The 15,525-nt window shown below is 37.9% G+C and overlaps 1 protein-coding gene across 2 annotated transcripts; it reads left to right on the plus strand.

Annotated features, from left to right (window-relative positions):
* The first annotated feature begins 21 nt into the window (after positions 1-21).
* mdh1b (malate dehydrogenase 1B) lies at positions 22-14,288 on the plus strand. Of its 2 annotated transcripts, none has more exons than XM_002937125.5 (10): positions 22-163; positions 1,391-1,503; positions 4,948-5,082; positions 5,837-5,979; positions 6,637-7,136; positions 7,952-8,093; positions 9,191-9,345; positions 10,943-11,082; positions 12,183-12,255; positions 13,543-14,288. In XM_002937125.5, the coding sequence occupies exons 1-10, from the start codon at positions 106-108 to the stop codon at positions 13,806-13,808; spliced, it is 1,725 nt and encodes a 574-aa protein (XP_002937171.4). In that variant the 5' UTR covers positions 22-105; the 3' UTR covers positions 13,809-14,288. The 2 variants fall into 2 exon arrangements, with proteins under 2 accessions (XP_002937171.4, XP_031748742.1); XM_031892882.1 differs by having other exon boundaries at positions 10,943-10,999; positions 13,543-13,630.
* The last annotated feature ends 1,237 nt before the right edge of the window (positions 14,289-15,525 follow it).

The following is a 15,525-nucleotide window of genomic DNA, read 5'->3' on the forward strand; positions in this document are numbered from 1 at the left end:
ATACCTGGTTTAGAAGCTTAAAAAGCTAAGTCCTGCTGGGTTTGTGCTGCGTAATTAGCTCATTACGTAGGTCGGTAACTTCGCGTTGCTTGGCGTTCGGTTTCCATGACTACAAGAGTTAGTGTCTCCTGCAGTACTGCTATGGCGAAGTTCGTATTGGCAGGTATAGTAATTTATTATTGGCAATTATAAATTCATAGAGGGATTGGGACGCTACGATTATAGTTATACAGTCTGCAGCCTTTCACACGAATTGTACTGTAATTGCAAGCAACCCTTCTCAAAGGATGATGGGAATCGTAGTTTAAAGCAGCAAGTGGGCAGTCAACTAATGTGGTAGTTTGCATTAATAGCACACATGGATGAACTCAATAGTTACACAATTGAAATCTTTAATATCTTTTATGTATAGTCTGACAATCCAGTTATTTACTTCTGAGCATTTCTGTCATCTTATAATAAAGCATGGCACAGCTTAACATTTTTATCCTCAAAAAGTTTAAAGATACCTATGCACACAGTTCTTATTAATAGGAACCTTTTGTGATTTTGAGCAACTGAAAGTAAATTAGGGTTTATAGATAACATTATGATTCAAGGATAGAAAATCCAGCTAGAAGGTCTGCACTGACTGCAGTTTAATAGAAATGCAATTCATATAGCTCCCTGTTGGTGTGGGCAGTCTAGCACTGGTGGCGGCTATTCCTTCTAAAAAAAAAAAAATCTATTGGTTCCCCCAACCAGAGTGCATGCTCTATTATCCCGCAACTCTGGTGGGGGAAATAATGTCAGGGTGACAGGTTAGGAAGACAAGAAGCTATGTACTATCTATCTACTGCAGTGATTCTCAACCTTCCTAATGGCGCGACCCTTTAATACAGTTCCTCATGTTGTGGTCACCCTCAACCATAAAATTATGTGTTTTCTGTGAAAGGGTTGTTCGACCCCCAAAGGGGTCCAGACCCACAGGTTGAGAACCGCTGATCTACTGAATTGTATTTATCCCTAACAGCAGGGCCGGATTTATCTTCAGGGCGCCCCGAGGCCGCCCCCGTTGGTCGCCCCGACCCCCGTGCGCAGGCGCTAGTGCGCATGCGCAAACCTTTCAACTCCCATATGGAGCAGTGGGGAGAGGTCCCGACTGCTCCGTATAGGAGCCAAATTTAAAAATTTTGTTGCGGCGGGGCAGCATGCCGCCCCTAAACTTCTGCCGCCCTAGGCCCGGGCCTTTGTGGCCTTTCCACAAATCCGGGCCTGGCTAACAGATATCCAAGCAGAAGAAACTGTTTTCACTTTTCTCTTTCATTTTAAAATCAACAATATGCAACCATAAAGAGTAAATAATTTGCATAGTGCAATACACAGTGTATTTACCTTCCCCTCCTTTTAGGCAAGGCTGATTGTCCATACTATGCAAAAGCAGAAATTCTCGCAGAATATCTTCAGAAAAACCTTCCTTCATTCAGAGTCCACAAAATTACACAACATCCAGAGGACTGGGAGGTAAGTAATTGTATAATATCCATAAAGCATGCATGTAACCATTCTTAGAAATATACAGGCATAAAAGCAAATCTAAGTTATATATTTTTAAGCGGCAGATATATCAAAGCTTGGACTGGGTACCCCAAAAGAATTCCTGGTAGTATGATATTTTTTCTGATTTATTAAAACCTTTCTTTTTGTCAGGAAATGTTATTTATATCCAGGAAAATCTCAACAAATTAATATTTTGTATCAGCAAATTCATTTAAGCTGATAAATGTGTCAGTTAGTTTGAATGTGAGCAGCTGAAAGCATTCACTTTCAGTATCTGAGAGCATTCATTTTTTATGTGCTGTTAGCACTGAGTAATAATATCCATCAGAAACATTAATCCACAACGCAAATTGCATGTGTTTTGGGCAATATTTTCTATGCTGGAAAAAAGAGCTAGTATAGTTTAGAGCAGTTCTGTCAAACTTATGTGGCCTGAGGGCTGGAATTTTTTTAACCTAAGTGGTGGAGATATCACTCATGAAAAAAGTTAATGAAGTCATATTAACATTTACCCTTAAATCCATACGCCTCCTCCTCCTCCACAGAATTAAAGGGGACCATATAACAACCATTTTCAAATGCTAACAAACCCCAACCAGGCTCCCCTCCCACAGGCAGAGTATGGCACACACAGGCAGCATAGGGCAGACAGAGTATGGCACACACAGACAGCATAGGGCAGACATAGTATGGCACACACAGGCAGTATAGGGCAGGCAGAGTATGGCACACACAGGCAGCTTAGGGTAGGCAGAGTATGGCACACACAGGCAGCATAGAGCAGGCAGAGTATGGCACACACAGACAACATAGGGCAGGCAGAGTATGGCACACACAAACAGCATAGGGCAGGCAGAGTATGGTACGCACAGGCAGCATAGGGCTAGCAGAGTATGGCACACACGGACAACATAGGGCAGGCAGAGTATGGCACACAAACAAAAACATCCCTAAACAGCACCACTTGTATTCTTAAATAAACTACATTTATTGAATATATCTTTTAGGGCATTACAGCAAGATAAAAGGCCACACATGGCCTGAAACATTGCTGTAATGCCCTAAAAATATATATATGCAATACAAGCATTTTAATTAAGAATATAAGTGGTACTCTTCCGGACTGTTTTTGCTTGGATGTGCCGATGGGAAGTGGCCATTGGGGAACCTGCACTATTCCAGAATAGAAACAAGGTTTTGTGCTGACTTCTATCTGCAAAGAGTATGGCACACAGACAGCATAGGGCAGACATATGGCACACACACAGGCAGCATGGGGAAGGCAGAGTATGGCACGCAGACAGCATAAGCCAGACAGAATATGGCACATACAGACAGGGTAGTGCAGGCACAGGCAAAGGAGGGCAGGAGCAAGGGAAACCTATCAGGGCCTTACAGATGTGGATAATGCAGGGCCTTGCATGTGGGAACAATGCAGATAATTACAGTTTGAACAATGCAGGGGCTCACATGTGTGAACACTCCAGGGCTTTATATGTGTGAATAATGTAGGGGCTTAAAGTCTGAATCTGAGGTGTTGAACATGCAGGAGTCAGACAATCTCATTACTGATACCATTTAAAAATAAGAGTACAAACTCACACTTCACTCCAAAGCCAGTTATAAATTTCTCCCCAAACTTCCTACTTGTGTACTGGAGCAAACCGGTGCTTAAATACAGGAGAGAGACAGAAAAAGTGTAGTATTTTTCTGTGAATGCAGACAAACTAATGATATTATTATATAATAATTGTGCTATATAGAATGCTAGTGCTCAATTTACCATTGACACCTAATGCTGTAAATCATAAAGTGGCACATAAAGTGCTAGTGCCCAGAAGGTGGAATACTTGGAATTGGAATACTATACTATAATGTGTAAAAAATTCAAATAATAATGATAATAATAATAGTCCATAATCCAGTAATACTTAATGGCTCATAAAGTGCTAGTGCCCAAAATGTGAGAGTTGTAGTTATACAATAGTACATTGGAATACAATAATGTGCAAAAATATTCAAAATCACACTATAAACAATTAATTGTAATAAAGTGACAACAATGCCAAAATTCATGCAATCTAAAATACCAAATCCATTTAAAAGTGTAGTAAAAATCCATTGCAAATGGAGACTTTCATTCTGCTCACAAACTTCAGTTGATTTGACTGCATATTATTATAGGCCAGGAACCTCCACATCTTCTCTCGTGTAGTTAATATAAAATAAAAGGAAATCTCATTGGCAGTACATTTTAAGAGTTTAATACCATAGTTAAATATTGCACTCACATAAAAACTTTAAAATGTGCGCATCGGATACAAGTACATTAGAGGGGATTATAGGCAGTTGGGGGATGTTCTTTTTTCCCATAAAAACAATCAACGCACCAGAGGTCACCCCTTTAGATTAGAGGAAAGGAGTTTCCATTTGAAGCAGCGTAGGTGGTTTTTCACGGTGAGGGCAGTGAGGTTATGGAATGCCCTTCCTAGTGATGTGGTAATGGCAGATTCTGTTAATGCCTTTAAGAGGGGCCTGGATGAGTTCTTGATCAATCAGAATATCCAAGGCTATTGTGATACTAATATCTACAGTTAGTACTAGTGGTTGTATTTATAGTTTATGTATGTGAGTGTATAGATTGGTAGGTGTGGGTTAGGTGTGCTGGGTTTACTTGGATGGGTTGAACTTGATGGACACAGGTCTTTTTTCAACCCTATGTAACTATGTAACTATGTAACTATGTACTTCTACTGTCTGAGTTCGTGTAGTCCAACCCAATGGTTTCCAGTCTCCTTTCAGTTTCCTGCAATTTTCTCAAGACAGAAAGAGGTTCATGATCCAAGCAGCACTTTTTCCAGGGGTCCTCCCAACACCAACCCGTTTCACCTCCAGCTTTCTCAAGGTGCTTCACGTAGGTGAAACGCATTAGTGATGGGAGGATGCCTTGTAAAAGCACATTGTAGTTCTTTATTCAATTTGTCATAAAGGTGTTTTATAACTACAACTCTCACTCTGTGTATAGTAGCACTATGATTTACAGCAAGTGTCATTGGTAAATTGGTCACTCGCACACTAGCATTCTATATAAGCGCAATTGTTATATAATAATATCATTAGTTTGTCTGCATTAACAGAAAAATACTACACTATATTATTATGATTTTTTTTCCTTTCCTTTTTCTCTTTTCTGCATTTAAGTTGGTTTGCTGCAATACACAAGTAAAAAGCTACCACAAAACTAAGCGTTGCGGGCTGCCAGTTGAACAGCACTGTTTTAGAAAATACGAAAGGCTGTCATGTTATGGAGTACTTTATTTATTATTATGTTTTAGTTTTAATTTCTAAAAGTAATAAAACTGGCTTAATATGACATTTGAGATTCATTTTGCCAATCATGTTTGTTAGGAATGGCTTCAGAAGATCTGCATGCAGAATGGGTGGAGTCACAATCATTCCCCTATAATATGGAGGGAGCTGCTGGACAGAGGAGGAAAGGGATTGCTCCTTGGAGGGTTTAATGATTTTTTTGAGCATGCTCAGGTAACTTTATCCATAATTAAAAAACTGTGCCAAATGACCAGCTGGTCATGGTTCATAAGTGAACCATGACCAGCTGGCACACTCTGAAATCGCGCCGCCGCGTGTGCCATCCCACCGGCGACTTACATTGTCGCCGGTGGGATGGCAACTCGGGGAGATTAGTCGCCCGCGACTAATCTCCCCGTGTGCCAGAGCCCTAAGAGAATTAAGCGAGAATTGAGGGAAGTTGTCATGAAATGAGCAGGAGAATGAGTCACTATTAGGGTGAAGACACAAGGAGCTACTTATTAGCAGCTATTTGTCACGGCTACTAAATTCCAAAAAATACGCTGTCATAGACAGAGAGAATTGCCCCCAAAAAACACATGTAGAGACATTTATCAGTAAATGATCTACATCCTCTAGTTTTGTAGCCGTGACAATTAGCTGCTGCTAGTAGCTCTGTGTGTCTTCGCCCTTAGGTTCCATTCTCCAGCGTCACCATGGTTGCCTTATTGTCCCAATACAATAGAAGAACAAAAAACAGAAGAAAAAAAAGTTATAGCAGAGAACCGTGGACCCTTTATACCATAGTTGCTCTGCTAAGGTTTTAAGTACAGCAACATCAGATAACAAGGATTTTCATGTAGCTGCTCATGTTTAAAAATGTAGTTTAATCCCAAACTTAAAAACATTCAAACATTATACTGTCCATATAACTGATTTTGTTTTTATTATAATCTATAATTAAGTAACACTGTATTATATTTTGCAGGAATATTATAATATTACGACTGACATGATGAGCAGTCTGATGAAGGATATTGCTCTAGAAAACTTGAGGACTCATATGGAAATTAAGAAAGAGCAGGAAGAAATATGTTGTTTGTTTAATCCTCTACATGTCTGGATAACTAGGTACAATCAACAGAAGGTTGAAGAGTGTGGTAAATCCCTGTTAAAGCAGGCTCTGTTTATATTGTGTATTTCAGGGGAAACAACCAATGATAACACTTAGAAAGGATTATTTTCCTTTCAACAAGTTTAAACTCTTCATTAAAAAAATGTTGGTCATGTGATGGTTACCAAAGAGACAGACTCCCCATATGTTTCATGTTTTTACCCTAAATAAGGCTGTTGACAAGCAGTTAAAAATTTCATAAGGCAAGCCCAAACTCATAGAGAAAACTCTGTTATTTGTTTTATAAAAAGTCATGTTTTACTCAGGGGATGGGTAGCTATATGCATGATACTGAGATAATATTATAGGGGTCATTTACAAAGTGCAGGGCAGGGGGCAGGGTGCAAAGTGCAAAAAAAGCAAAACAGCCCACCTTGATTTTTTGCATACTCGCTCCCTGCCCTACACTTTTCTTAATTTGTAGATGAAAGGTGTTGTATACAAAATGTATTTGTTTCATATGAGCAGAGTAATCAGTGTGGCAGCTTCCATACAATACATATATATATCAATATATATGTGAATGTGTATTGTAAATTGTGAGTTGTGAATAAATAGGAGTTATAATGAAGATTAACATATACTTAAATGTCTTTTTTAAATATTTGTTTTAGTGCAACAACACCAACATGCTACAACCTGATCTCTTTGCTTGCCAGTGGAGAAGTCTTTGGGATGAGGAAAGAAATTTGGTTACATTTGTTGGAGACCAGTCATTGCAATGGGACTCTTAGGGCTCTGGTTATGGAGGCTGAAGACTTAGCATTTCCACTTCTCAGAAAGATTACTGTACACAAAATGGCAGATGATGCATTTCTTCAGGCAGATTTTGTAATTGTTCTGGATGATGTTTATGTCACAAATGATCAGTCACCTGAAATATGCATCAAGCAGATTGCTGAAAGATGTTTGCAGTATGGAGCCCTCATTGATCAGAATTCAGACAAGGAAGTAAAAGTAGTTGTGGCAGGAAGTACTTATGTGAACCTAAAAGCACAAATGATATTGAGCAATGCACCATCTGTCAAGCCTCACAATGTGGTAGCTTTGGCCACACAACTGGAATATGAAGCCAGAGCGCAGATAGCAAAGAAATTGAACATAAATTCAGCAGGTGATTATTTGAAATTCAAGGACAGTGAAACATGTATTATAATAGCATTAACTGCCCCATGGTTTTGCATTTGTTTACAGGCATATTGTTGAATGTAGAGCTACATGAAAACTTGTAAAGTAAAGAACTGCTGCAATAATGATGAAACATTCTTTCTATATAAATTTGTATTTACACTTGAACGAGAGCTAGGTTTGACTCATGCTAGCTAATATACCTCATTGGAGCAGCACTGTCTAGTGATCAAAAAAGTTTGCTGTTGAACTCAAAAAAGTTCTGTTGAACTCAATAGAGAAATCTTAGCTCTCTTTAAGCAGTCCAATCAGCCTTAAGTCCTAAGGGAATTATCACGAAAATGTTAATTTAATATAAGCTTCATCATACTGAAATAAGACATTTTCAAAATATAATCAGTTAAAAATTCTTACCCATTTTCGAAATAAGTTTATCTTCACTATTCCCTCAGCATCTGTTCCTTTTCATTCTCTCTTCATGCCAGAGTTGGGTGTCAGATCTGATTGCCAGTTATATCCAGTATATCTTAGTATGTATTAGAGCCCAGTCAAATAACTGATTACAGCACAAACAAAATTTAACTAAATAACTGACTTCAACACAAATCCTGCATGTAGAAAACAGGATTTCTGTGGATTTTAAAAGAGTGAACTCTTATGTATCTTCTAGGAAAAAAGTAGCTGCATTAGACCTAACTATCATTCCAAATCAGACTTCCAGCTCCTGCATGGAATAGCTTAATGTTAGATTAATGTCAAGCAATTTCCTTTTTTTAAGTAAAATCTTTTTTTTTCTCTAAGTGGTGAAGGATGTGATACTTTGGGGCAACATCAGTGGCACTAACTTTTTGGATCTTCAGCATGCAAAGATCTACCAGTATGATAGTGCTGTATGGGGACCTCAAGGGTTCTGGCGCCCACTGAAGAAAATTATCTTCGACAGGTGTGTTTTTATTTCCTATTGCATCATTGCATGAGAAAAAAAAAAACATTATATGGAATATTAATTTAGACTAAAATTTTTAGCCATTGACTATTTTGTTATTTTGTAGAATCTTCTGTTAATCTTCTACATCAACAGAATGTCTTCTCTTTTCTTAAAATAGCTTAAAGGAGCAGGAAAGGTAAAAACTAAGTAAGCTTTATCAGAAAGGTCTATGTAAATACAGCCATAAGCACTCACAGAGGACAGATAGAGTCCTCTATCAAAATAAACACATAATTTCTTGTCTTCCTTTGTGTAAACATGTTCTTTGGTATAAGACTATCAGGCAGCTCTCTCCTTTCTACTTCCCCCCCTCCCATAAGAATTCTCCCCCTCCCATCAAAATGTGTGATCTGAGCTACCAGCAGCTTGAGCTACAGCACAAAAGCTACTGAGACCAAGCTAAAATGGCAGCTGCTATCTTAAGCAAACAGAGGGAGCTTCTAGAGCTGTTTACTCAGGTATGGTAAAGCTTTCTGCAGATTAAATATAGCATTCTATCATGCACTAACGTGGCTAATCTATTGGCATTAAAATGCATTTCCTTCTCCTTTAAATAGCTGTGCGCTTTTTTTGGTTAGTCAAGCAGAAATTAATCAACAATAGTGTCATAAAGGGCATGTAAAGCACTGACAAGATATGCTAGCATTACCACTGACTAGATATGCTAGCATTACCATGACTAGACATGCTTTTTTGGCATATAGTCTACTAGGCACTTCTATCTTGCTTATGGCTAAGCCTGGGGAAGAGAAGAACTACAAGCTAGATTTAAAACAGGGTGAGAAACAAGATGTCTTGCATTAAGTTTGCATAGAGATGGTTTGTGTTTGTGTTAGGATGCTCAGAAAAACAGCACTTTCACATGGAAATATGTCTTGCCAGTACACCCTATAATACAATGTTACTTTGCCATAATATTTGGCATACCAGTTTTATTTATTAATCTGAATCGATAGTTCTGGCATGGATTCATTTTCAATTTCAGGTGATAGAATTACCTACTATGTTTTGTTCAATCTTACTTTCATAATATATTTCTACCCGGCTGGCAGAAAGTGGCTGAAAAATGAATTTCTTAAAGAATGGAGGAGCAGACAGCAGAATCGTTTGGGCATGTCAGCTGCTCATTCCATAGCCATGGTCTTGTCTTGGTGGCAGCAGGAATCTAACACTGGAGACATTGTTTCATTGGGTATAATCAGCGAAGGTAAACATTATAATTTTAATATAACAACCTTATTAAGGTGTGTTACAAATTAGCTCCTGTTCAGTAAAGGGAAGTAGAAACAGAGATAAGACAGATCGCGGACAGACAGATCGTGTCCCTGTTGCACCCCTTATGGCTCTTGCTCTAGCGTCCAGGGTATCAGTAAATTACCTCTGTTGGTTCCTACTCAGCACCTTGGTTTTATACCAATACTATATAAACATAAAAAGCAAATGTAATGTAGTTAGATAGACTGGTGGAATGTATTATTTTTGTGCTAGCCATGGCCACTTTTCCTAATGCCATAAGCAAATATATTTAATTAAGCACTCCTCCAGTCACAGCAATTTAGCTGACTTTCTAGCTTTTTCAATCATCCTTGCCTGCTAAACTATTACTTGACTGACTGCACAATAATAGGTAAGAATAATATATATTTTCTTACTTGTTCATCTTTTCTTGTGTAGACAAACCATCAGGCAGGTTCCCAACCAAAAGTTCTCTCTTACTATATAGTTACATAGTTACATTGGGTTGAAAAAAGACCTGAGTCCATAAAGTTCAATCCTTCCAAGTAAACCCAGCACACACAAACCAATACGGACCTATCTATACACTCACATACATAAACCATATATGCCAACATCAATACTAACTGTAGATATTAGTATCGCAATAGCCTTGGATAAAATGCTTGTTCAAGAACTCATCCAAGCCCCCCTTAAACATATTAACAGAATTTGCCATTACAACATCATTAGAAAGGGCATTCCACAACCTCACTGCTCTCACCTAGAAAAACCACTTACACTGCTTCAAATAAAAGTTCTGTTCCTCCAATCTAAAGGGGTGGTCTTCTGTGCGCTGGTCTTTTTTATGGAAAAAAAAAATCCCCTATCTGTCTATAATTCCCTCTCTAATGTACTTGTACAGAGTAATCATGTCCCCTCGCAAGGGCCTTTTTTTCAGAGAAAACAACCCCAAACTTGACAGTCTAACCTCATAGTTTAAATCTTCCATCCCCTTTACCAGTTTAGTTGCACGTCTCTGCACTCTCTCCAGCTCATGAATATCCTTCTTAAGGACTGGAGCCCAAAACTGCATACTCAAGGTGAGGCCTTACCAGAGACCTATAAAGAGGCAAAATTATATTTTCATCCTTTGAGTCAATGCACTTTTTTTTATACAAGACAGCACTTTATTTGCTTTAGTAGCCACAGAATGACACTGCCTGGAATTGAAAAACTTGTTATCCACAAAAACCCCCAGATCCTTCTCAATTAAGGATAAACCCAAAACACTACAATTCAGTGTATAAATTGCATTTATATTATTTCTACCAAAGTGCATAACTTTGCACCTCATTTTCCATTTTGCTGGCCAGTTTTCCAATTTACTCAAATCACTCTGCAAAGTGGCAGCATCCTGCATTGAACTTATAGTTTTGCACAATTTAGTATCATCAGCATATTGTCTACATTTCTTGGAAGGTAAATTACTAATTTAACATGTTGTGTGTATGTATATTTTTGGGTCATTACAATTGTTTTTGTTATACAGTATAGTATTTCAGTTTGTGCTTTATTATATTTTGCAGGCCAGTTTGAACTTCCAAAAGGGATTGTATACTCTATGCCAGTTCAGTTCATTAATGGTGAATGGCAGGTTTATACAAAGGCCACAGCTCTTGATGAAACTAAGGAAACATTATTTCAGGCAGCCAGGGAATTAATCAAGGTAATATCTTATTGGTGAAAATATGCAGATAAATGCCATCTTTAATAATAGAAATGTTTTCAGCATTTAGCTCATATACTGACAATTTAACTGGGTACAAATAAATACTGTGGTGAAGTTTTTTTGATGAGACAAATGCAAAAGAATAAATAACAAAGGATCATTTAGAAATATTAAATGCAGTCACTTATACTGATAGATAGAAAGAAGAATATATACAAAATAAAAATAAATAGTTAGGGTTATATCTGGTAATTAGGTTAGACTTAACCCTAACAAAGTCCGAATGTGCAGAGAATACCCAAGTGTGGTCTGGGGATATATTTTGACCAATGCCACACAAACTATTGGGTTTATTTTCTTTGAGCATTTGCCCTTTACTTTGAGGGTCTTCCTAAATCCAGGATACCCCACTACAGCATCTTTGTACCCAGGTACACTTACAGTATAGCTATTGTATTTTATATGTATGACAAACTACTTGATTGCATTTGGTTTATTTATTTAATTTACTAATAGGGGCTGTATTTAAAGGTTTGTGGTTAAGGTCCTTGTATATACGCTTAACTTTTACCCCTGGCTGGTGCTCCTGTTAGGAGAAAACAGCACCAGCCCAGGGTAGCTGCGAGGGAGCGATCGTCTCCCATCTCTCTTCATTCTTCCAGATCCCAGGGCTGGCATATGAACAGTAGGGTGACAGTGCAGACTTTCTTGTTAAATTAAAGCTTTTCTCTCTACTGAGCATGCGCAAGAGGTGCAAAGACAGAAAGAGCACCAGCCCAGCGATTACAATCTCGGGGGGGTGCCTAACACTTAGCACTCTCCGGTGATTTTTACCTTTTCTTGTCGTTTAATGTGTGTATTTTGTGCATTACTAATTGTGATGAGTATCTGTCTCAGGTTTCTCATTCCCTAATTCTTTAAAGTTTTTTTTTCTGGTTGGAAACATCCTTTTTAAAGAACCCTATAAACCATAAGCAATGGGTCAGTTTTTGCACATCTGGATGTTGGTGTTTTATTCTAGGCTACTCTTGTGCTAATACATCCACTAGATTTGTGAATATTTTATTCATATGAACGTTTGTCTAATTTTCTTTCAGGAAAAGAATATTGCTTTAGGTATCCAAAAAGAATTAGACATTTTAGAAGAGGAATATAAAGAAGCCACTGTAGGTAAGAAAATGCTCATCCCTTTAATCAGAACAGGAGATGTTGGTCCATATATTGCAATGTAGTGCTTTCATCCTATAATCAGTCTTACCCTCACTTTCATCTATATTATTTAGAAAGTCACATTAAACATTTTTATCGGGCTAAGCTTTTCTTGCAACCAGCTTTACCAAGGGTGCACCTCCAAAATGGTTGCTTATTTTATTTGACACTACAAATCACCTTACAGATTTGCAAATGATGGAGCTACAGCATGGAGCTGGCCACTGCTCCTGTATAAGCTAATAGCAAAAGGTGAAGGTGTATTTATCTCTAAATAGTTTTAGTTATTAAACTGGGAGATGTAATGACAGAGTGACCATATATTTAATTCCCTGTATTTACGCATATCCAGGCTGCCGTTAGAATTCTTTGGGTCCTGTACCAGTTATTTGGCAGGGACCCTTTCATGACTACAAGCACATACTGAAAGTTTTTGTTCATACCCCTTTTTATGCAGTATACAAAAGATCAACTAGCAGTTACATGCAGCAGCTTCACATGTAAGAGTAACTGAAAAGCAGGTGTGTAACTATAGAGGAAAGAGACTGTGCAACTTCTGGGGGCAGTAAATATAAAAATAGGACCTTGACTGATAAACAGATGCACTATATTTTTATAGAAAATGTCTTGTTCCCAAGTGGTGGCCCAATGATCTTGCTGTGGAGCCTAATAACTAGTGATTTCTACTTATTATAAAAACTTCATTAAATAATGTGCTAGTAAGTCAGAAAATTAATTTGTAGCCAGTGGAACCCCAGAGTCAGACCAGACCACAGTCCACGCCCTGTCAGGCCTGACCACAATCTCCCTTAGGTCAACCTATTCTATATTTAATGTTACATAGACCAGTGAAAATTGAAACTGTTATTGGTGGCCAATGGAATTCACCTTTCTCAGTTCATTGGTGGTTAGTGGAGTTTGCCCTAAGTCTAAACCATACACACAAACAGGCCAGGCAACAAGATGCTCTCCAAATATCACACTTCAGTCCACCCCAAGTCCCCATGAGTTTAGGAATAGCCAAACCAGGGATGACTGATTTAACCGGCCACATTAAATATTTAGCAGTATATAGCAATTCCAAATTTCTGTAAATCGTATTTTTCCTTATGACTACTACATATTTTTACACTGCTTAGTCTGCTTAAATGTAAATCCAAACTGATTTTAGAAAATATCCCTTTTAGAATTTTCAACAAGTATTAAACATTAATTCTGTTCCTGATTAAGTTTGCAATTTCCCTACAGAGAATACTGCAGCTTTACCAACAGCACTAAACAGTAAAGAAAGGTTAGATAGTATTGCAACTACTGCAAATAGTGGTCACAAGGAATTAATTCCTTCATCTCCAAGTAGAGAAGAATCTGTACTGCGTATGGAACATACACAAGACAACTGCAATCAAGGCGAAGTAGCTGTAGTGTCAAATATTGAATCTGCTATACATGATGTGGAAAATATTCCAGAAGTTTCACCTATGCCACAGCATCCAGAGAATGGTTTAGCTGTCTGAGTTTCTTTGACAACAAACAGTATGAACTGTCACACACACACTGTATCAATACATATCACCTGGTTAACAGCCTCAATGTTCCAGCACCATGCAACATTTTGTGTTTTTGTTTTTTTTTTTTTTTTTAAACTTAGACACTTGGAGCTATAATTGTTGCCCCTGCTACTCTAGATACAGCTATCTATATATACAGTATTTTTTAAATGTAAGAATTTTAAACTGTTTGTGAGTAGATAATGTATCATACACAAACTATATATTTACATATATAATTTTAGATTTTATTTAAAAGTTGGTATTCTTATGCCTATGTTAATCTCCATTTCATTAAAAAAATGCACAGTATGTTTGCATAGTGCTATAGTGGACTGTAGAGATTTGGCAGTATTTTGGAGACCAAAATGATGTTTGAATACAAGGACTCACCATGTGAAAATGTCATTTTTCTCTGCTAAATATAATTAAAATATCTAAAATAATTGAATGAAGTTATGACTTACTTCATTTACAGATTAGTCACAAAGAATATGTGTCTGTTAATGAATAACCAGCTGTAAGAGTACCCTTCTTCAGGCCTTGGTTGCTTTGAAGGTAAAATTTCAGTACAAAAAAAGTGCTCTGGTAGGATATAGATTTGCTAAGTTCCAAGTTGCCAGAGTTATGTATGTATGAGTTCTGTAACTTGAGGATTCTGAACTCTGGATTCCAAAACTTTACATTGTGGAGTCATTGAATTTTGGGATTGGTGTTAGGATGATGCTAGGCCGTTGGATAGAAGATTTCCCATGGGCAACACAGTGCCTCATCTATCATCAACCTTTAAGGCAATTTACTTGTTTGCTTGTTTTTTTCAGTTGTTATGACTAGTAACATATTAATGTTTAAAAAAACACTTCTAAAAAAGAGACCCAGTCGCCCTGGAGGTAAGAAGTAAAGCATCTGAGATACTGTTCCAAGGTCTGGTTGGTCCTTTCTGTCTGAACATTGGGTGGGTGAAATGCCAATCCCAAAAGAGAGGGAGATTTTACTTTGAAGTGCACCACACAATGACTTATGTGAGGTAAACTGGTTCCCAAGATCAGAGACTACGTGTTCTTCATCTGGGATTCCATGAAGTCTAACAATTTCCTTAATGAATGTCTCAGCAGTGAGAACAGCAGAGGGGACTTTGGAAAGAGGGGTGAAGTTAGCCATTTTGGTTAATCTGTTAACCATAACAAAAGTAGTAGTATAACCCATAGATGGAGGTAACTCAGAAATGAAGTCCAAGGAGACTGAACCCCATGGTTTAGTGTGGACAGGTAAAGGAATCAATGTACCCATCGGTAAGTTTTGATGCACATGGAACACAAGCGCCTGCCACAAGAACTCGTAGCGGATTTGGATGCAATTGAACCTATTATTATTATAATAATACCAAAATAATATTACCAGAATTTCTGATTGCCCCTATTCTCTGGGTCATCAATGCACATAAGTGAGTTTCACCCTTGGAATGCTGGTTTTGTTACCACAGTTAAGATCAGTGATCCCCAACCTTAGATGCTGAGTTGCTCTCAGTGCTCCAAAGCAGGTAGTTAATTTTGAATTCCTGACTTGGTGGCAAGTTTTGGTTTAATAAACACAATATTTACTACCAAATAAAGCCCCCTGTAAGATGATAGTGTGCATAGAGGCTGCATAATAGCCAGTCTTAGCCCTTATTTGGCTCCTCCAT

Source organism: Xenopus tropicalis, chromosome 9, assembly GCF_000004195.4.
Source record: "Xenopus tropicalis strain Nigerian chromosome 9, UCB_Xtro_10.0, whole genome shotgun sequence".
Classification (NCBI taxonomy): domain Eukaryota; kingdom Metazoa; phylum Chordata; class Amphibia; order Anura; family Pipidae; genus Xenopus; species Xenopus tropicalis.

What these genes read in the sequence shown, in the direction of transcription:
- mdh1b (XM_002937125.5), top strand. Translation starts at nt 106, where the DNA reads ATGACTACAAGAGTTAGTGTCTCCTGCAGTACTGCTATGGCGAAGTTC. An exon ending in AACATCCAGAGGACTGGGAG is followed by an intron (nt 1,504 to 4,947) that starts GTAAGTAATTGT and finishes CATGTTTGTTAG; the next exon opens with GAATGGCTTCAGAAGATCTG. An exon ending in CAGCCAGGGAATTAATCAAG is followed by an intron (nt 11,083 to 12,182) that starts GTAATATCTTAT and finishes ATTTTCTTTCAG; the next exon opens with GAAAAGAATATTGCTTTAGG.